General features: G+C 38.5%; 1 protein-coding gene across 3 annotated transcripts; it reads right to left on the bottom strand.

The window, feature by feature from the left end:
• Positions 1-8679: 8679 nt before the first annotated feature.
• Positions 8680-13081, bottom strand: LOC103443649 (probable complex I intermediate-associated protein 30). Of its 3 annotated transcripts, XM_029108260.2 has the most exons (9): positions 12661-12711; positions 12469-12524; positions 11513-11583; positions 10908-11021; positions 10575-10625; positions 10023-10114; positions 9595-9675; positions 9386-9484; positions 8680-9019 (listed from the first exon to the last, which is right to left on the bottom strand). In XM_029108260.2, the coding sequence occupies exons 2-9, from the start codon at positions 12507-12509 to the stop codon at positions 8834-8836; spliced, it is 735 nt and encodes a 244-aa protein (XP_028964093.1). In that variant the 5' UTR covers positions 12510-12524; positions 12661-12711; the 3' UTR covers positions 8680-8833. The 3 variants fall into 3 exon arrangements, with proteins under 3 accessions (XP_028964093.1, XP_008380760.1, XP_008380761.1); XM_008382538.4 differs by lacking the exon at positions 12469-12524 and having other exon boundaries at positions 11513-11609; positions 12661-13081; XM_008382539.4 differs by lacking the exon at positions 12469-12524 and having other exon boundaries at positions 12661-12865.
• Positions 13082-22859: the final 9778 nt, after the last annotated feature.

The following is a 22859-nucleotide window of genomic DNA, read 5'->3' as shown; positions in this document are numbered from 1 at the left end:
TTTGGAATTTTTTGGTCATCAGTTCATGTATCAAGATTCGATAAATTCTAAATAATTGGAATATAAGAAAGTGAGTGTGATGAAGTGAAATAAAGAAACAATTTAATTAATCATACATGTTAGAAAATCATTGTGAAGTAAAAAATAATCGAGAAAAATATGGAGGAGACATGTGGATTCTTGGGTGAAAAAAGACAAAATCACCCTCGAGACACACCGGAACTCCTACACACAATCAGCGGACAATCACGACTCAATCAAGGTCAAAAGTGATCAAAATAGGTATTTATTCAAAACCTATTTCATCAATCCTCATCAAATCCTCCCCACAAGTGGCCTGATCCCTTTTCTCCAAATCGGGGCCGGCCACACCCCTATAAATAACGCCCATTTCTCCCAAAATCTTAATTCCAACTCTCTTGCTAAATTCTTCAAATTTCTCTAAACATTTTTCCCTCAAATTCTAACTTTGGCATCGCAGGTTCTTTGACCAAAGCTCCCCCCATTCATCGTGAGCATGTGAGGCTCTTGGTCTTAACCTAAAGTGTTAATTGTTTTGCAAGTGCATTTTCGTCCAAGAAGAACAATGCGGAAATTTGCATCCACAATCATGTTTAAATTAAAGACACTCATTAATTGATTCAGATAAAAGAACATTATAAAAGAAAATAGAATTAAAAGTGACACTCGAACAATTATTAGTATAATACAGTATATGTTGCAGTCCTATTTAGAATATGAATGTGATTGTGTAAATCCTAGGAAATATGGGAATGTATCTTATATTCCTATTAGGATTAGATTACCTATTAAATGTTGTAATCCTAAAGGGAAATGTTTTACCCTTCCTACTACTATAAATAAAGGCACAATGAGGTGAGATAACACACCCACAATTACACATCTCTCTATTCTTCTCTCTATTGCCGCACCCCCCTCTCTCTAAGGCCTCCATAATTGTTCAGTAAATTATGCCTACAACACGTTATTAGCACGCTCTTGACGCTACGCTAACAAGAGAGTTTGATCTTCAATTTGGGGAGTATTACGTTTTAATCATTCTTTTCATGATTAATTTATTATTTTATTAAATTGATCTACATGCTATTGATTCAATTTAATTTTTCTGTGTTGAACGTAATACAACGCATTGGAGAATTCCGGCTTTCAAGAAGGATCTTCTACAAATTCAAAGGCTTTTGTTGTTTTCTGCTACTCATGTACGCTTAAAATAAAGGAAGATATTTGAAACGACCCATGAAGCATGAAAACATTCCCCATGATGCATGAACCCCCTACATTTATATTTACCTTCCGATATATATATTGTATATGTTCATATATTGGTCAATATATATATTTGTTTCATACATTACGCAATAATTGCTATGTGAAATTTGTGAGTCAAAATATTCAATTAAATTAGAAGCATGTTTCGGGTTTTCCTAAACCCTAAAGGATTTGAAAAAAAAATGGGGGAATCAGGACATGGTGCGGCACACCACCGCACCATCATTGTGCAAATAATCACCAGGCCTAGGCCTGGATTTTACCTCGGTAGGGTCTGTAGCCCTGAGCCTATGCACACTGGCCTTGGCCTGCAACCATCCAACCTGCCCAATTGTCTGGGCTGTCCTTCCATACACACGCTGCAACCTTTTTGGTTGCTGGGTTTTGTTGCTCTGGCCCGCATACATATAGCCGGCATATGCTGGGCTTGTCACTGCGCCACCCATACCCAAGCCCGTGACCTGCAGTGACTATGGGGCTGCTTTCACGCAACCAGCCTTCGCTGGGATCCCCATGACAACCCACAGGCCAGCTTGCGCTAGACCTGTCTGTGCATTCCCTTATGGCCCAAAACACGACCCAGCTGCGGCTAGGGTCTCCCATTCCTCACCCGTGGCTTGCAGCCACTACCAAAGGAACATTTGGGCCTCACCTTATGCTTAAGGCACCCAACCCGTGCCTCTTAACCCCCGGCATTAAGCCCAATTATTTTTGGGGCTTTATTTTCGATCCAATAATATTATTTTAATATTATTTTGCTTCTACGATCGACCCCGAATGGTCCTGATCTATTGAATTAATTAAAAGTGACCTGCAGTCCATTAATCTGATAATGAATCCAAAATTATTGACCTGAAGATCACTTTTGGACATTAACGATTCAATAATTTATTTCTTTTCTTTGAACCGTCACATACTTTCGTAATAACGAAGCTATCACACTTGAGTTCCCGAAGACAACTCAAATCCACTACACTAAGTTAGTATATTGCATTCTGAGTTTCTTGCAGGAACCTCTCCTTTATGAACTAAACGTTCATAAACTAAATTGAACCTGTAGTTTCAAATTTAGTGCATTTGAAACCCGAAGATTTCATAAAACAATACACCCATGAAAACCCGACGTTTTTCATGAAAACTATGTCTTAGAACTCGAATGTTCTAACTTTGATGCTTATGGATGATTCATTCCCGTAGCACCAATCACAATCTTGTTCCCTCAAATTCAGTGGATTGTCGAACCGTCACAAATTTGATTTTCCTGATTTGGATGTTTTCTAATAGAAACCACTTTAGGTGGGGTACAAGACGTGAATCTCCACTTGACTATCAAAAAGCTGAGAAACCATTAATGCCAACAATGGCAAGGAAGAGCTGAATAAGCCTCCGCCATAATCTTCATTTGAAGACTTATGCTCAAAGCATTACAAATGGAAATACTCCCCGAACGAGGATTCCATGGCTCTTTGGCTCGCTTCTATAGACCGTCTAATCATGAAAGAAATTGCCCGTAGCAAACCATGATTACGTTCATGAATGAGTACAATTCTGAATTTTATAAATCTGATCGAATCTTGACTGGAGAATACTTTTCTCGTCATTCCATGTTTCTAACTCGCTCCTGAAGCAGCAGTGTAGAAAGTGGAAATTTACCAAATTTTCGGATCTGATTACTACCACAAACGTGATAGAAAGGTATGGATCCAATTCGGTTGGAGTCTACCGAATGGCTCGACCCAGTTCGGTCAAAACCTAACCAAATGGTGATGCACTGCTTCGGCATGGATACACTGAATGGCATATTCTTTCACAATACAATTTTGAGTTTGTGTTCACAAACATATAGTATAATCAGGGCCTGCCAAGGTGTGGCATTATGTTCGAAGCATGATCCTTGGTACATAAGACCTAAAACTTCAAGAATAACGGATAATATTCTCAAACCTCAACCTTGCAAGAATTTACTCCCGTCTTGATGGAATAGATCATTGGTTATGCACCTGTTCGTGCCCCTACCAATGTTGTTGAGGAGTACCATTCTAGTAGTCAATATGTGAGATTGATTTTGCTCCACCGAACATCGTTGGCAGAGCAAAATTTCGACATGGATGGCCTTATTGGCCGAATCTTCCTTAGTAAATTTACTTTGTGAACATTTTCCCATGTTCTTGGATTCAAGTTTGGTGTATGTTTTACTTATGGATAATCTTATTGATACTGTCCTTGAATATGAGTTAATTGAATCATGTTTCTTAATACATGTGACCGATTCAATTAAACACGTGATTAGGTAGGAATGTGGGAAAGTTAGTTGTCTGGATGAATGCATACTACGCACACTAACTTTACACCTAAATCACATCTCTAACAACGACTTCAGGTCTATCCAACCTGATTAAGAGCATTGGCACGTTCCTCGTTGTATGAATGATACTGAATTATCATTTAAAGGACCTTAAATTCTTCCTGACGTTGAGTTTTTAAGGATATTCGAGATGACAATGATCATAAATGAAACCACTGAAGAAAATAGAGTGAAATATCTTTGCACCACCTTCAAAAATAAGCCTGAAACTTTGATTTGGGGCTAATGGGTTGTCTCCCAATTGGGAATACACCACATGTGGTCGGCCTATAGCCTGGTGATTGAGCAGTTTACTTGCTTGACCTTTTGGGACACTTAGGTCGAACAATGATGCTACAACGCATCTCCTTATCTGAAGTAAGGATTTTGTGCCTATAAGCACACTTTGCCAATCCTGCTCATTAGGGAAATTAATTTTCTATATCATTTCTTGCAAAGATACGACACGACTCCATTTTCGCAGTGGATTTAAGGGAATATATGTGGACTAATCCAACCAAAATACGGACCATATAAATATTTCTGGTTTTGGTTGATGAATCGACAAACTGGTCACATGTTTGTCCACACACATTACTGCTAAACCTCTTGGCCGATTAAGGGTTCACCACCCTACTTATCCCTTAAGGTCTAGAAGACTGGATAATGCTAGAGAGTTTATATCGACGGTTTTCGATAAAGTATTGCATGTCATTTTGGGTTTTTAATTGAACATCGCATTCCTATGTTCACCCCAAATAGCCTAGCCTAGCGATCATAAAGCGTAATTTAAATGATCGCCCGAATTTTGGTAAACGTACCAAGTTTTCGGTCTTTGCCTAGGGCTATGCAATCTTGCACGCAGCTACGTTGGTCCGCCTTGAGGCCTATTGCCACCTAACCTATATGACGTTACAGTTGGTTACTGGGTACAAACCTGACGACTTTCGTATTTACGCATTTGGGTGCGCATTCCATGTGCCAAGTTATGCCGCCGCAACGTACCACCATGGGTCCTCAAAGAAGGATGTGTATCTTTTGTCGATCATGATTCTCCTTCACACTAGCTCTTTTTGAGCCCTTGCACACGATCTCTTTACCGCTTATTTGCGGGTTGTCACTTTAATGAGACAGTCTTCCCACCGTTAGGGGGAGATAAGAACGTCAGCGTTCCTGTAGAACGGCGTGAATTTGCATGGACGTTGCCTACTATGTCTCATCTCGATCCCCATACCGCACAAGTGTGATAAGCAAGTGCGACGAATTCTAGATTTCAGAATGTTGCTCCAGATGCATTCCTCTGATCTAGCTAAAGTGACAAGATCATATACCAGCTGCAAACATGCCTGCAAGGATAGACGTACTTAACGGACGTCGAGTCAACATCCCTAGAGGGTGTGCCGCCCATGTTGGACGGTTTGGACGCCTCTGTTGGACGGTCCGGTACACCGGTGGATAGCCAATCAATATGTCTTGGCCTGGAGCACGACATATCATTCGGTTCGTAGGATTCACTTCCCTGGAAGAGGAAGACACGGCACAACAATGAATCTAAACTCGATCGCTGTCTCAAATCATTTCCATCTCATGAGATTAATCCGGATTACTCCTGAGACTTGAAGTTCTTGGTCCAGTATACTAGTTTGGATGAGAAAATGGAATTGAAATGAGATTATCATCGATGATATTTTCACTTATATGGTAGCTACCAACATAAATGAAAAGCGACGATATCGAACCCTGTTCCGTTGATTAAGTGACAACGTAGAACTGATTGGACAACTAAAGTTACAATCCAGGTCAAATTCCTTACCAAAGTGTGTATTGGACCTGTCGTTCCTACACTGCCCAAGGTAACCCTGTTGAGTTACAAGTGGGAAAGGAAACGTTATGAGATGAATGAAATAGTGCGATATGATGCACGCCTTACGGCACAGGGTTTCTCTCAAAACGTCCTGTGATTGATAGCAACATTATGAAATGTGGTTAGTATTTCTCCATGTGGATATAAATAAGGAGATTTACGTGTAAGTTCTCGAAGAATTACATGGACTGGTTCAAATAGTTCCAAACCACGGAACACCCTTTTAACTCGTTTTGAGGCGTTCACTTATGGATTAAAAAATTAGACGAATGTGGTATACCCGTCTAAGTGATTATTTGATCAGTCAAGGATATGAATTATGCCCTTGCGTGTTAAACTATGAAGTCTTATTCCAAATTGCTAGAGTTACAGTTTATGTCATTAACACGAATCTCACTAAGACTCTGGAAGAGCTTGAGAAAACCGCCTCGCACCTGAAGATGGAATTTGAGATGAAGGATCTTGGGAAAACTCGTTTATGCCTTGACCTGAAGTTGAAGCATTGTTCTGACGGTATTTTGGTCTACCAGTTGAACTACACCCGGAATGTGTCACCTTTGAGTATACCCATGATCATTCATACGTTATATGCAAATGAGACTCTTGAAGAGTCTATGGAATCCGAAATTCCATATCTAAAAGTTCAACTTTCCGCTTCGTTTTACTTAGCTCATTGTATTTAGACAGGACATCTCATTCGCTATTGATCTTGGTAAAGATGCAGCACTGCGCCTACACGTAACCACTGAATTGGTATTAAAGACATACCCTGAAGCTATTACGTGGGCAAATCCCCACACATCTTGAGCGGATCTAACCCCCCTGATCCTCGAAATGATGCTTGCCTTGTTTGTTATGCTGACGCTGGTTACTTATCAAACCCGCACAAGGCAAAATCCCCGAATGGTTATGTCTTTACCGTTAGGGATATCGCAATATCTTGGAAGTCCACGATATGACCCTAGTTGCGAAAATCTTCGAATCGTTCCAAGACTCACCTTACTTCACTATGCCACAAGTGAGACATGGTTAGGAGTTCTTATTGAGCATATTCGAAGTACTTGCTATATTTTCATCCATCGTTGAGTCCCAACGACGATCCATGAAGATTATGCCATATGTATTGACCTGACCAAGCCATGATACATCAACGAAGTCAACACCAAGACATATTGCGTCTACATCTACATCAGCAAAGCATCATGAGATTGAAGTCATGCAAACCGATCCCCGACAACCTTGCGGACCTCTACACGATGTCACTGCTGAAGTCAACCTTCCAGAAGCTTGTCTGAGGAATTGGTATGCCTAACTACTCATATGCAATGCTTGTAGTTCTCATTTGGAAGTTATGTCAAACTCAGGGGGTGTATCCAGAAGTATACTCACTTGATCTTAATGTACTATTTTTCCCTACGATTAGGAGCATTTTTCCCACTGGGTTTTTGCTACCTAACTAGGTTTTAACGAGGCACCCATCCTGGGATGATCATACCCTTGAGAGCTCTTCTACTCGCGTCCAAAAGACGTATAGTTTTGACTTAATGCAACTTCTAACTTTTCTCCTTAGACTATGGGTTTTTCTCCCATCTTGGGTTTTACCATAGCGAGGTTTTGTGAGTTTTACTTTTTATGCATTCTTCCGTTGATTTGAGACTCGCATTTGCCCATTGTGCCACCGACTTCATCAACTGTACTTACTTCATCAATGAAGACTTGATGCGCCATTTACTTGAGTATTTACACACTCAAGGGGGAGTGTTGCAGTCCTATTTAGAATAGGAATGTGATTGTGTAAATCCTAGGAAATATGAGAATGTATCTTATATTCTTATTAGGATTAGATTACCTATTAAATGTTGTAATCCTAAAGGGAAAGGTTTTACCCTTCCTACTACTATAAATAAAGGCACAATGGGGTGAGATAACACACACCCACAATTACACATCTCTCTATTCTTCTCTCTATTGCCGCACCCCCTCTCTCTCTAAGGCCTCCATAATTGTTCAGTAAATTATGCCTACAACAGTATAGTGATATTTCTATTAACTTAAAATATTTGTTAATAATTGAATGCCATGATAAATAAGGTATTCATCTTCAACCCACTACATTTTAAATTTAAACGCTATCTCATCTTTTTAACATCCACGCGAAATAACAAATAAATCTCCATATATTATACTAACCAATAGTATATAAAAGAAAAAGCATGACTTGAAGGAAAAGACAAAGATTTTTATATTTGTGTCGGATATGTTGTTTCTAAATTCCCCCAAAAGAAAACAAGAAAGGGCCTGTCATGCATTTTCCAGATGTGAATTATGACTACTTTGCTTTTCTTTACAACAATCAAAGTAGATCTTGAATGAAAGGCTGGCCATGCATTTTCAATAAGTTAATTATCACCGACTTTATATCTAATTTAAGGATACTTTTGGTACAGTTCTTCATGATATATATTTAAATGTTTTTTTAGTCAAAATGATGAACAGAGTTTGCATAACTCATCATTTTTAATTCTTGAGATTTGAAATCGGTAGAATTAGTTTATGAGATTGTCCACCATTAATCATTTTGGTTCTTCATGAAAAATCTCTATTAAATAAGAATAAAATGATAAAAGTATCCTCAATTTTTGTCAAATCATTTTGGTATATTATTTATTAAATTAAGAGTATTTTTGTTATTTTGATCGTTATTTAACATAATGTTTCACAAATGGACAAAAATGATTGATGGTAGACAATCTCAGAGACAACTTCTATTGATTTTAAATCTCAACGACCAAAGTGATCGAGTTATACAAATCTTAAAAATCATTTAAAATATTGTACTTTTCTTTAAAAGAATTCACATAAAAGCAAAATGAAATTAATCTCTAAAGTTTAACCGTAGTTTAGATTTATTTTTTGAAATAATAACTCGTTATTTGAGATCACTGAATTTGGCAAAACCCGCTCCTTGACCACTTCTTGATATCTTTTCGTCCATTTGATTACGCAACAAAACATAGAACTCACGATTGGTCGCTGAAATTTGCGTGTCACAAAAAGACTCGGAAATTTGCGTCCGAGTGGAAAGTACGGTTCATATTCCATACACAAGACCTTCTTGAGAAAACAGATCATCTAATATTCCAAAAAGTTTAAAATGCTATCAGTGTAATAACCTGCAAACTGCAAAAATTTTCAATTGTGTATTAAGCAAGATAGCATCAGGATTCAGGAGCATTCATTTTCTGGGTATGTCAAACCTTTGAATACTTAGTTACCATAAACACAAAACTTGGATGCAACCGACCTTCGTTACTCCGAAATATTTTACAAGGTTATTATGTTCGTAAAGCCTTGATCCAATCAATTTCGAGCTTGAAATCACCCGCTCCAGTTCTAGCACCTGGGAGACCGCCTTCTGCATTGACTGATAGAGACATGCCAACAACGCGCGAAGGGTTCATTTCCATTTCTGCATCGATAACATTTCCTCTCCATGTTGGTAGATACAGAGCAAGAGGAATCTGAAAGATCATACATAATCAGCACAACGCAATTCTATTATGTCTATCGTTTAAACAAATTTATAGATGCACCAACAAATGGAAAACTGGTTCAGTGTTTTCGGAGTTTCCTAGTACCGTATGATAAGATAGGCAAAAAGAGAAAGATAATGCATTCAATTATAAACTGCACAAAAATGACGTCATGGACTCAAATCATCAATACGGAGTTGACAAATTCGAAGACATTCCATTAAATTGAATTTCATGTTTTTCGGGTTTGAATTCCATGTAACCCAAGAAACATGAAATTCTTGGCTCCCTTTGAGGGCCAGGTCCATCATATCACGTTTCTAATCACCAAAGGTTGAGGCAAGTAGAACTTGCCTTTGCAATGTACCAGTTATCTTTTGGTACAAAAACAAAAGCCTGCCACGAATTATCTTCTTCTTGACCAGGTGAATTTACCCAATTTTCTGTATAGATCTGCACATGCAAAAACCACATCAATTAGAAATTAACAGACAAAGAAGTTTGGATTACATGCCTTGCATTCCAACTCCTCTCATTGCTTGATCATAAACAAAAATAGTCACCGTGGAAATGTAGCATCTTCCATCTCCTTTAACTTTCAGTGCTATGGTATCATATGGGTCCAAATCAATGTAGCCATCAAACTGCAGAAGAAACAAATAAATATCGAAATGATGCCCACGAAACTGTCTTTGGTGGAATAGGGTACTTATATGATGTAAGCATGAATCCAACTTTGGCAGTACGGTCATTGCACATGTGTAACAATTTTCCATGTCCATTTGGAGTCAGAAAAACTGGAAACCTGAAGATCTTCATCGATCGGAAATGGGAAAAACTATAACAAAACACATGCACGCACATAATTGAAATAAACAAACAACACAAATTACTGTGAATTAGCTAATAAAATATTCAAATATCATTAACAAAACTTTTCTGTCTTCATTTCAGACTTTTCATCTATATTCCTAAAATGTTCACAGCTCACCTTTTTGGAACGCATTCCACAAAAGCCACTCCTGTTTATCTTCAGCTTTGCACCCTCAATGAAATCCAACGAAAGGTTACCCGAGAAAATTCCTAAAAATTTAAAGGAGAAAGGTTTCAGAAGGTAAGTGCGTATATCAACTATATTGGTAACAGTGATATATAATGAAAGATTGTAGGCTAGCAGCATAATGTGGATTCACAAACTTTTCAATTTCATAAGCTAAGATAATGATTAGTGATTACTCTACTCATCTGAATTTAACATTCAAATGAAAGATACTATCCTACAACTCTGCCACTAAGGTAGTCGCATGCCTTAACAGTGAGCGGTAACTCTCCATTTCACTTTATTAGCATCAAAACATGAATTTATAACTTTTATCACAAAAAAGCATACATTCAAAAAACAAGTTTCTAATTTCAGTTTCTTGTCCTTCATTTCTTGAAACATCCTGATTAACTTTCTGTGCATCAAATTTGCGTTCAGAGCGAAAATAGCTTAAAGCAATAACTATAAAATATATGTTATTAGGTATTTACTGTCAATTACCAGTGGGCCCATTTTCATTATCTGGAACTTCTAAAGATGCTGAGGACAACCCTGCAAAAGAAATAGGCATGGATATGTATATTAGAATCTTGGCATGTTGACATACAAAATGAAAGGGCAAAAAATAGTGAAATCAATAAAACAATTTCAGGAAAGAAAGTTGCAATTCCAGCATCTGATACAGAGCAAAGTTCATACAGGGAAAAACTCCATTGGAAATCATAACTGCATTCATATACAAGGAGACTAAAAAGCTAGGCATTAGTGCCAACTGCTTTTAGTTTTTTCTTATATAATCATAAAAGGAGATATCAAAGTTATGTACATCGATACCTCCGTATTCAGAGTCAGAATATAGATGCCACTTCTTGAGCTCATCCTTCGAATTGAAATTGAAAATAAATCTCTCAGTTGGAGGCACCAGGTCTTCAACATTCCATGTAAGTGCTAAAATTGGCATTTGATATAAAAATCAGGAGAATGTTGATACAAATAAATTGTTTCAATATTGATAACTTCACACAAGTTTCATAACTTCATCTATCAATGTGGAAATGCAAACATCTGTACTCACTTACTGATAGGTAACCAAGAAGTGGACTTTAAAGTCCGATTCCCATATAACTGGAAGAACACAAACGCAGAAATGCTTGGCCATCATAATTCTTTTGGTGCTAAGTGTTAACGTACTATTCAGGCATTAAACATGCCCTTAAATATATTCATAAATAGTAGGTGAAATCTTTTATATTCATCAAATCTAGAAATATATGAAAGTATAAACAAACATGAAAGATTTTGATTCCCCTAGACAAAATGAAAAGTAAATAGAAGGACAAATTTATAGAATGTAAGGTAGTTACACAAATTTTATATGCATGAGATTTTGTATTGTATCATGTAAAGATACGTAGAACAAATAAAAGTGGTGATACTACCTTTCTTGGTTGCATTTAGGGAAGCTTGCAACATTCCTCGAAACCTGGACATTTCTCTTTCCACAAACTTCCTACATTAACAAAAAAAATCCAAATGCTGTCCAGATTTCAGCATGTGTGCTTGGATTACGTACTTTGAAGTACCAAAGAACTTCAAAATGACGGGATTTTCAGTGTGAAGATTTTTTAAGTGATTTGTCTGGCTAAAAGCTTAAAAATGATGAGATTTACTGTGGGGGCTCCAATACTTGAGATGTATATTTATATACATGTTCCAAATATTCAAATGCATATCCACATATATTAAACAACTCATCTCAAGACTAGAAAATGAACTCATTGCAAGAAAAATAGGATAAAAAGGGTCTCAATACTTAAGTGGGACATTATCTCAAACACCATATAGGCAAGTTCGGATACCCAATTGAAACTCACAAAGTCAAACACAAGGTTCCAGGATCTACTCGCAGCAGATTGATATCAGATAGCTTATCAAATTTCATTTACATAAGTGTGAAGCGAATCGATATTCCCACCTAAACCCAAATCTACATCCGAACACAGGGTAGATGCACATTTGGAGTTCCACTGCATATCAATTGATCCTATGTTTTCCAACATTAAAAGAATATAGACATTTATGAATAATATACTAATAACTGACATCTCAAATGTAACTAATGAAATCGAAAACGTATCAGTCCAGAAACACTAATTCTCCAACGTTGCCTAAAACTTGCAAACACCGCTTATATATACCAAAAACCGTCCTTGTCATCCGAAATGCTTGCTTAGTAGCATTAAGTAGCTGTATAATTCTACCGATTCGAAGTCTAGTTTCTGATCAATTTCAAATAAAACATAAATCCTCTTAATCTGTGCAGCTCAAAACAACAAAATTATACTTGAGCTCAAAACAATTAAAAAAAATACAGCAACCCATTTACATAATTTACCCATTAAACAAAACCCATGAACTTGCAACCCCATTTTCCATCTGCTGGGTTTTTTCCTGAGAAAAACCCATCCAGCATAAACCCACAAGTTTGAACTATGAGAAATAAAAACGATAAGGATAAATAAAACCCACATAAATTTGAATGGAATTAGTATCTGCAGTCTAAAATTGTAGGGAAGAGAGAGCTTACCAAAGCTAGTTAGATTGCTGCACCGAATTGAGTCACCAAATTCAGCCCCTTGTTGGAGTGGAGCCGTTTTAACTTGTAAGATTCAAGGAGTTTCCAAACAAGGATACGATGTCGTTTTGGAGTTCCAAATCTTAGAGCATCTCCAATGAAACCTTAAATGGAGTTCCTACAATCGTATAATCCCTAAATATAGGGACAAATGACTTTCAATGGGCCGGAATTGAAGTTCTCAAAGTATCCTAATATATAGGGATTCGTCGGATACTTCAAAAGAATTCTCAAATACGAAGACTACATATAAGGACTCAAATAGTGGACTCCATATTAATTTTGAGTGGGAATGATTCTGCTCTTTTGTTTTTTTTGGACAGAAAAAGGCTACATAAGAAAGAGAAGCCTCTAGGGCAACCAGTTTGGGAACAATAAAAAAGAAAGCCTGACATGCTTTAATAGGCAAAGATTTATCCCACACATGAAAATCAGAGACCGAAAAACCCACTTTAGTAATAGCATCAGCCAGAAAGTTCGCTTTCCTAAAAACATGCTTCCAACAAATCTCCAAAAGCGACTCTGCAAGCCAGCGAATGCCTTCTAGGATAGTCTTCAATCTCCAAGGACGGTTATAGACACCCCTAATAGCCTCAATCACCACGATACGGGATAAGCCTTTGGCCTTAGCCAACCACAAACCATCTTGCAAAGCTAGGCACTCCGTAACCGAAATAGAGTTATGGCCAATACATCTAGTCCTTGCAGCAATAGGTTCCTCATTCTCATTCCTAATCACAAAACCAGCAGCTGCAACTTGATTCACCACCGAGCTATTGAAGTTAAGTTTAACAAAACCAGCCTTTCGAGGGCGCCATCGGATCGAAGAAATCTAGGAGGGATTGCTACCATTATGACTCATAGGACTAACACTATTGGCCACAATGAAATCCCTCCCAAAATTGATGGCATATTTAACAATCCATGTAGGGTTTGGAACTTTATTCTGGAACACCACTAAATTCCCCTCATTCCAAATTTGCCAACATATGAGTAAAACTTTACTAAGATCACACAGTCCTGCATCAACTTTAACAGATAGATCATTATGCCAATCATTAAAATGAAGAGATTGATTTAATCTTATGCTATTAGGGATAGACTGATAATTCCACACTAGCTTCTCAAAATTACAGTTAAAAAATAAATGAGATATGTCCTCATCTTCAGCACTGCAATCTGCACATAGGACAGATGGATGAAATATTGTTAACAAATTTGGATAATCTGTCTCTAGTATAATGTGACAACCCGTCCCTAACTTGACAATCTTATTAATTTTAAACGAGGGAATTGATGAAAATGTCCCTAGAGGCGAGAGTGTTGACCTTTGTGGACCAGTGTATAGTGAGACGTACAAAATATTCTTTTAACGTATCTTTGTAGTACTTGTCGCAATAAAAGCGTGGGCGAAAGCGGAACCGAAATCGGAGCTATAGTTAAAATTTTACGAAACTACGAATGTGAAGGACGTTTTAGTAATTTCACGCTTTCGGAGTTATTTTTCAGTTTTGTCATTTATGGCTTTGTTTTGTGAGCCAATGAGACCCACACCATTCCTTCCCTCACTCTTGTGTCCTATTCTTTCTGGAGCACACTCTCTTTCTCTCATTTTTTTTTCAAACACTCTTCACTCTCTCCCATCTAACTTTTTCTTCACTTTCTTTCTCCCTCTGTAAATACAAAGACCCGCCATCATCACCACACCTCCTGCGAGCTTCACTGAACCGTCACTTAGGTGCCATTACCTGTCAACCTTCCCAAAACTCAGATTTAAGTGGGATCGAACTCCCTTACCTTTCCCGTGGACCCCCTACCTCTCTCACTCATTCTGTGCTCGCTGCACATAAGTCATCATGGCGATCATCGATGCCCTGTTTCACGACCATTGTCGTCCTTGTCTTCAACCCACCACGAATGTAGCACCATGTACGAACACCCTGTTTGGGCATCCGAATCCAAAACTTGAACTCGGAGCTCTTTAAGTATTTTTCCATTGTTCCAGGTAAGGTAAGACTCGAAATACCTTTGATCATTTCCTTATTGATGTTCTGAATGATTACTAGGTTGTACGTATGTCTTAATGGTGTAGAAACCATGAATGTGAGCTTCCCCAGATTTCTGATAAAACTAGTACCTGTGACCATTTAGCCTATTTCAGAGGATTTTTTTTGGCCATTTCGGCGACATTTGGCCCTTGAAACTGGTATAGCCTTGTTCATTACATTTCTAACTTCAAGTTAGTTTTTGAATCATCGAATTTGGTTAAGTATCGAGTTAGAAATTAGCTTTGGAAGTTAGAAACAAAATCTGGGAAAATTACATGAACTCGTGAGGAAGGCAAGTATAGTCGTACTTGCAGGAGCGTGGGCGCGCATGGAAGTGTGAGGGTGGTCGACATGTATGGTGCATGGTTGCCTATGCAGTCACTTGTGGCGGCGCGTGCGGTAGCGCGTGAAGGAACCCGAGGTCCCTCCTAAGGTTTCTCAACTTGTCGGACCCAAATCTGCCTTCTGTTTTCCAAAATTCGATCATTCTAAAATAGTTTCTTTATTGGCCATACTTCGTACGAAAACACGTTTATACATTAGTACGTTACGTATTTACTTAAATGGTTTCATTTCTAGGCGAAACGCATCGCAAGGACTCTCGATGCTATAAGGCGGGTTCGACTCGACGACATGATTTGTGAGTGGGTCTTTTCTTTGATATACACATATATTTGTTTAGTTTCCATATATACATCTAATAATGAATTTTCTATATGATTATCGTAGTTAAATTAACATTTATTGAAAATGATGTAACGTTGAGAATTAGGAAATCATTATGAATCTTACAGAATTCCTTGATTAAATTTACGGCTATGAATAACGTTATGTTGACTAGAACTATTGAATCATTATGGCATGACTATATTTATGTTATCTGCTCATTGTTGCTGCACCGGTGTTGGTACTCGCCCAGGCTAGAACCAGTATTTCACGTGTATGTGCACATCGCACTGTGCACTCACTTTGGATCCATTGTAGGTGCCAGTCCTGTCCTAGATTGCTATAGGCAATTAGGACTTTTATGTGTTGGGCATAGCACTAGTTTTCACGTGATTGTAGTACTAGAGCATATATCATTGTTACACCCAGTCCTATTCATGTTAGAATATCTCTGCATGAACTCGTGTGTCAGCATGTGTTGATGAGCACTCGATGTGATATGTTGGCTTATGCGAGATTATGTGATTACGGACGTTATGTACTTATTTATGGAATATTGTGCCGTATTGAATTCTTGAGATTTTGCAGGCTATGGTAGGTATTCTCTTACTATACGTAGTATGTATATTTTGGGAACTATACTTGTTTTACGACAAGGGGTTATTATGTTTTCAAAAATGTTTTTACAAAGCTTTATTTTTAGGCCTACTCACCCTTGTTTTTCGCCCCTCCAGGTTTTAGTGGCTGAGCTTTCGTATTGACGAAGATTCTTGGCAAATTTTGGTATTAGAGATTACCTTCGATGGTATAATTCTCATCATTCCTTAATGTACTTTACTTATGCTCTGGCATCACGTGTGAAATGAGTTCATTCCCGCTCACAAGCGCACTCTTATATTTAGGCACTTTTAGGTTTAAATTTATTCACATTTTCCACATAACTACACTTTATGGCTTTGTCACCCTCTAGGTGTCGACTAATACAACTCGATTCGGAGTCCAGGTGGACTTTCCGAGTCTGGGTATGTCATATAAAGCCTTCCAATTATGAGCAGCCAACTGAACATCTAAACTTTATGAGGGAGTTTTTCTCCACAATGTCATCATTAACTAAAAGGCTCAGTTGATTTCTATCCCTTGGGGAATTAATGGAAGAGGAATGCTACAGATTGTCTCCACAACGTCATCATTAACTAAAAGGCTCAGTTGATTTCTATCCTTTTGTCCATTATTAATGAATTGACTCACCTTCAAGGTTAGATCAATATCGTTAATACGATTGTGCGAGATAAAGTTGGAAAAAGGAAAGGAAAAACCTAGTTATGGGTTTAGAAACAGATGTTCTCACCATTTCCCACAACCTACGTTAAACCCAAATTAATAATATCTTTAGACTTGAGGATACCTTTCCAAGCACACAAGTGATGTTGCCTGACTTTAGCATTAAGAAAATCCTCTCTTTTTATGTATTTATTCTTAACAATTTGAACCCACCAATTTTGGCTATCCGTTAAGGCTTTCCAACCAAGTTTAGCTAAACAAGCATTGTTGAAATGGTTAGTCTTCCTAATTCCCAAGCCCCCACTTTCCTTAGAGCGACATACTCTATCCCAAGCCACCGAGACAAGCTTGCAACCTTTACCCCACAAAACTTCCGATTTTGTGATTTTCTCAGGGCATTTAAAATAAGACATAGTGTGATTGGGCACACCTAAAAGGTTAGCCTTAATTAGAGTTAGTCTTCTAGCTTTAGAAAGGGAACTTGCCTTCTAGCCGGCTAACTTATTCTTTTTCTTGATAATTAGCTCTTTTGTATTAACTTGGTCCTTCCAGAAGATAATATTGTGAATGCCTAGATACCTACCAATAGTGGTTTTATGTTGAATAGCAAGAATATTAACAATCTCATTTCTTGTATGGTTAGAAGTGTTGTTTGAAAAATAAAGTGAAGACTTATGGTAATTTATCTTTTGACCAGAAGCTTGAGCAAAGTTCTCTAGCACTTTAGCAATATTCCTAGCAGCAGTGCCAGTAGCATGAGCAAATATCAAACAATCATCTGCAAACGTCAAATTAGAAATTCTGTAGCCTCTAGGCACAACCATAATACCAACATTACTCTTGGACATTTCTCCTAATTTATCTAAGTGTCTAATCAAGGGCTCCATGCAAAGGATAAAAATATAAGGAGATAGAGGATCCCCTTGCCTAATACCTCTAGATGGATAAAAATAACCATGAGACTTGCTGATTAATCAGAATAGAAAAAAAAGTCGAAGTAATGCACTCAATAACCAACTTGATCCAGTGATCATTAAAACCAAAATTAGTTAGCACACCTTTAATATATTCCCAACTAAGAAAATCATAAGGCTTCTCAAGATCAAGCTTAATGGCCGTATCACCCTTCCTACCTTTTTTACTCTTAAAAGAGGCAATGAGTTCATGTGTAATAAGGATATTATCCTGAATGGATCTTCCAAGGGCAAAAGCCCCCTAGTTCTTGGAAATGCAACAGTTTAATAGGGGCTTAATTCTACTCACCAAAATTTTAGTAATTATCTTATGAGTATATTGTAGCAATGGTCCTTCAACTTTAATCAAATTGGAGCAATGGTCCCTCAACTAAAAATCCATTTCCATCAAAATATGTAGCTATGGTCATTTTCGTCAACTTCATTAGAATTTTGTCAAAATAAGTTATGTTGGAAGGACCATTGCTACAATTGGGGTTTCTCAACTCATCAAAACATGTAGCTATGGTCTTATTCGTAAACTTGGTTAGAATTTTGTCAAAATGAGTTATGTTGGAAGGACTATTGCTACAATTGGATTAAAGTTGAGGGACCATTGCTCCAATTGGATTTTAAGGGACCAATGATAATGGATTTTTAGTTGAGGGACCATAGCTGCACATTTTGATGAGTTGATGGACCATTGCTCCAATTGAGTTAAAGTTAAGGACCATTGCTATAATTTACTCTTATCTTATAAGTAACATTACAGAGGCTAATTGGTCTAAAATTAGACACCACTTCAGGATTCTCCACTTTAGGGATTAGAGCTATATTAGTATGGTTTATCAATCCTAGGCTTGAATCATTAATGAAAAAGTCTTTAACCAAATTAACCACTGAAGGGCCAACAATCTCCCAACAGTTTTGATACAATGAAGCGTGAATACCTTCAGGCCCTAAAGCTTTCAAGGCTCCAATGCTTTTAACAGCCTCATAAACTTCACCATCAAAGATAGGCCAATAATGCCAATAAATTTTGCTAGACAATCATAAGACGGTCTGACAGAAGCAGAGAACCTAGCCTGGAAATCCTCAACAAAAACCCTATCCAAAACTTCACCCCTTCACCACCAATGGCCTTGGCTATCTTTAATTCTAGTAATTTCATTTCTTTTTCTTCTAACATTAGCCACCGTTTGGAAATATCTAGTATTTTTGTCTCCAAGCTGCAACCAATTAGTTCTAGCTTTTTGGGCCCAAAATAATTCCTCATTCTTTAGCACATCACTTAGCCGGTTTTTAATTTGAATATATCTATCAAAAAGGTTGTTGGGATCAGGCTCGTTCATAATCTCCTGTTGCACATTATTCAAATCCCACAGAAGATATTTTTTTCCCAATAAGTTCCCAAAGACCTCTTTATTCCAGTTCTTAATTAGAAACTTAAACGTCCCTAAGTAACCTCTAATCTTTTCACACGCATTACCAGAACTATTTTGCTCCCAAGCTTTCCCAACAACATTTTAAAAACCCAAGCGGGAAAGCCACATGGCTTCAATTTTAAATGTACTAGCACATTGGTAGTTACCACTTCTATAGCTATTAGTATCAAGCAAGATGAGACTATGATCAGACCCAAAAATGAGGTAGTTATGGAGGTTAGAATTAGAAAAGGAGTTAATCCAATCCATATTAGCAACGGCCCTATGAAGTCTCTCAAATATAATGGTCCTATCTTTATGACCATTACACTAGGTAAACGGCACACCAGTTGCATCAATAGAGATTAAATTTCCATCATTAAGGAAGTTATTAAAGTTCGCCATGTGCTTACTAACACTTCTGTCACCCCCAACTTTCTCATCCAAATTAATAATATTGTTCAAATCACTTATCAGCAACCAAAGTTGTTCAGGATTATTACTTGAAAACAAAGAAACAAGTTCATCCCATAATTGCGGTTGAAGACTTTTTTGGAGGTAAGCTTAAACACAAGTGAATAAAAATTGCTTATTGGAACATTTCTCAGTAACTTCACAATGGATAAATTTGAAATTGTGGGCAATAACAATGAGATTAATATTAAACTCATTCCAATGTAGGAGTTTGATTCCTATATTATTGATACCATACTCAATTTTTTGGCCTATTTTGGCGGGTGTAAAATAATGTGCATGACGTAATAAAAGTAACATAATGTGCATGTTGTAATAATTTAGTATCAAATTCACCATTTACGAGATTCGAACACAAGACCTCCCACTTTCAATAGGAATAATGTTAGATGGCCTCCCACTTACAAGAGGAATAATACTAGACATACTAGACATACATATTACTAAGGGAAACATGTTTACTTATTAGAATGGGGAAAGTCATGACTAGAGAGGAAGGAACAATGGAAATAAGATTTACTAGTTCTCACATATGATCGGATTTCTTATTTTGGAGGTATTGGATTATGTAGGTGGAACCTGTAGTTAATCTCTCTTTGGGCCACTTTTTTGGATTCCATATATGTTTTTTTTTTTTTTGGAAACAGGACTCCATACATGTTAAGAAACAACTGAAAGTTAAGAATTAGAATAAGAATGGTTTCAATTCTTAAACTTTTTTTTTTCTGCACGACTAACAACTGGGTTAAACCTTTAACACATAAAAATTACATTAGGGCATCGCCAGTGTATATCATATTCTACTATAGCATTAAGTTCTCCAAAAATTGTTAATAACATCAACACATGAGAGATATATGTGGAGCCAAAAATATTCACAAGGCGACACGTGGATTTTTGACAAAAGAAGACAAAACTACCCTTGGGGCATACCGGGATTCCCACGCGCAAGCAGCAGACAATTATCCCTCAACCAAGTCAAAAGTGCCAAAAATAGGTATCAACTTAAAACCTAATTTATTCATATATTTCCTATTTCATTATTTAGCTAATCAATTAGCTAAATATTATACCTATTCCATAATTCCTAAAACATTCCTTCTAAAATAATGATAATTAGCTAATTATTCCCTTAATTAGCATTTAGACCATTCACTTTACCCTAACTCCCACAAAAAGGCCGGCCATCTTTCATCCTTCTACCTTTTTTCCTTTGTATGACAAATAATTAGCCAAGTTAATTAGGGAGTTATTGGCTAATTATTTTGTAACTCCTAATTAAACTCAAAAAACCCTATCCACCTCCTATCCCTATAAATATACTCCCATTCTCACCAAAAAGAGGAGAAAAATTCCAACACTTTGGCAAAAATCCCAAAATTCTCTAAACACTCTTTCTCTCTAAATTCTAACTTTGGCATCGGAGGTTCTTCGGCCAAAGGCCCCCCCATTCATCGTGGGCGCATGAGGCTCTTGGCCTTAACCTAAGGTGTTAATTGTTTTGTAGGTGCAAAATTGTCCAAGATCAAGGAGGAAGAAATTTGCATCCACAAATTGGTGCTTTCATTGAGAGTTGAAATCCATACTCGTAGAAGACTCTCGCACAAAAAGGTTTTTTCTTTATTTTCTAGTCCATTTGAATATTTTTCATACGTTCTTATTATTAGAATTTTTTACTTGCAAAGGTTCTTTGATAAAACGTATAAGCAAAATATAATGGCTAGAAATTTAGAAAATTCCACAAGTGAAAATTCTAATGTTCAAGAAATGGGATTGCGGAGATCCGTGAGGCTAAATGCGACAATAAGTGGAGCAGCACCACCACCAAGAGTGTCCACCATGGGAACCACCACGGTGGCTACGTCGGTAGCCACCCGTGGCGAGGTCCATGGTGCCTTCACCACGGCCCGAGCTGTGCCATCCAAGGCTCACGGCACTAAGGCCACAGCCCAAGTCGTGCCATCCAAGCTTGCACGTGTCTGAGCCCAAGCCTCGCATTCGCATGCATCACGCGCTGAGCAGCCTGCTCCCGACGAGCAGCCCACTCCCGTGGTCCAGCCTGCTCCCGACGAGCAGCCCACTCTCGCGGCCCAACCTATTCTCATGGCCCAACCTGCTCTCACAGCCCAGACTGCTCCCGCCAAACAGCCTACTCTCATGGCCCAGCTTGCTCCTGATGAGCAGCCCACTCCCGTGGTCCAGCCTGTTCTCATGGCCCAACTTGCTCTCGTGGCCTAGCTTACTCCCGACGGGCAGCCCACTCCCATGGTCCAGCCTGCTCCCGCCGAGCAGCCCACTCTCGCAGCCCAGCCTGCTCTCATGGCCTAGCCTGCTCCCACGGCCCAGTCTGCTCCCGTGGATTTCCAAGCAGCCCAAGTTGGCCCAAGACTATCTCAACTATCCGGACCTACCATCGAGCCAGGGGCATTCTCACCACATTTTTTTACGGATTTGACATTTCCCAACTCAAATCTCTCGCCCGGAGTCTACCACTCTTCCACTGCCCAAGGAGGCGCATTCCTTCCAAGCTCTTCCAATCCAAATGGCGAACAACACTTGTCTCGACAAGTCATAGAGTTGACGAACGCCCTTGCACAACAAACAACCTTGGTGAATCAACTTTTGCAACGCATCGGGATCCAACGTGCCCCGGACGAGGTATCTCGAAGTAGGACAAGGGTAGACGAACCTTTCCAGCAGCGTCCCGGCAAGCAGCCACTCGACCAGCCACTCGCCAAGCGTTCGGGCAGTGTACATTCCTGATTGAGCCCCCGAGATAGCGTATACTCCCGTCTTAGCGCGCGAAGGAGCATGCACTCTCGACTAGGCCCACGGATGAGCATACATTTATGGTTGGGGTCACACTCCGATAGTTAACATGAGCAACCTTTCGGGCAAATTGTTCATTCGCGGCTAAGCCTGCAAGGAGCATCATTCACCTCACATCAGAGTAGGCAGCACTACGGACGGAAAGAAGCAGTCACTCAATCAAACTCAAGTTCAACTAGCAGTCTGTGAAGAACTCGCTTGCCTGCTAAGAACGCACTACATGCACTGCATCCGTAGTATAAACGAGCTAAACACATGGAAGAGCAGCCTAGACTAGCAAGTCGTGGCTGGAGACAGCCGAGAGCTCCGCTACCCCAACAAAGACAAATTCAGGAAGAAGTAGAGAGACTCTTGACCAAGCGATTGCATGATTTCCAACGCAACGAGGTTACCGACGAGGCACTATGACGGAACATGACCAACATAAGTAGGTTACCTTTCACGGACGAGATCGAGCAAGTAGAGCCTCCACGTGA

The sequence above is a fragment of the Malus domestica genome, chromosome 09 (assembly GCF_042453785.1).
Source record: "Malus domestica chromosome 09, GDT2T_hap1".
In the NCBI taxonomy this organism is placed as follows: domain Eukaryota; kingdom Viridiplantae; phylum Streptophyta; class Magnoliopsida; order Rosales; family Rosaceae; genus Malus; species Malus domestica.
Note: the sequence above shows the minus strand (reverse complement) of the source record. Positions and strands in the feature narration are given on the sequence as shown.

What these genes read in the sequence shown, in the direction of transcription:
- LOC103443649 (XM_029108260.2), bottom strand. Translation starts at nt 12,509, where the DNA reads ATGGAAAATGGGGTTGCAAGTTCATGGGTTTTGTTTAATGG. An exon ending in TTCTGACTCTGAATACGGAG is followed by an intron (nt 10,626 to 10,907) that starts GTATCGATGTAC and finishes TTTCTTTTGCAG; the next exon opens with GGTTGTCCTCAGCATCTTTA. An exon ending in TAATGAAAATGGGCCCACTG is followed by an intron (nt 10,115 to 10,574) that starts GTAATTGACAGT and finishes TTAAATTTTTAG; the next exon opens with GAATTTTCTCGGGTAACCTT.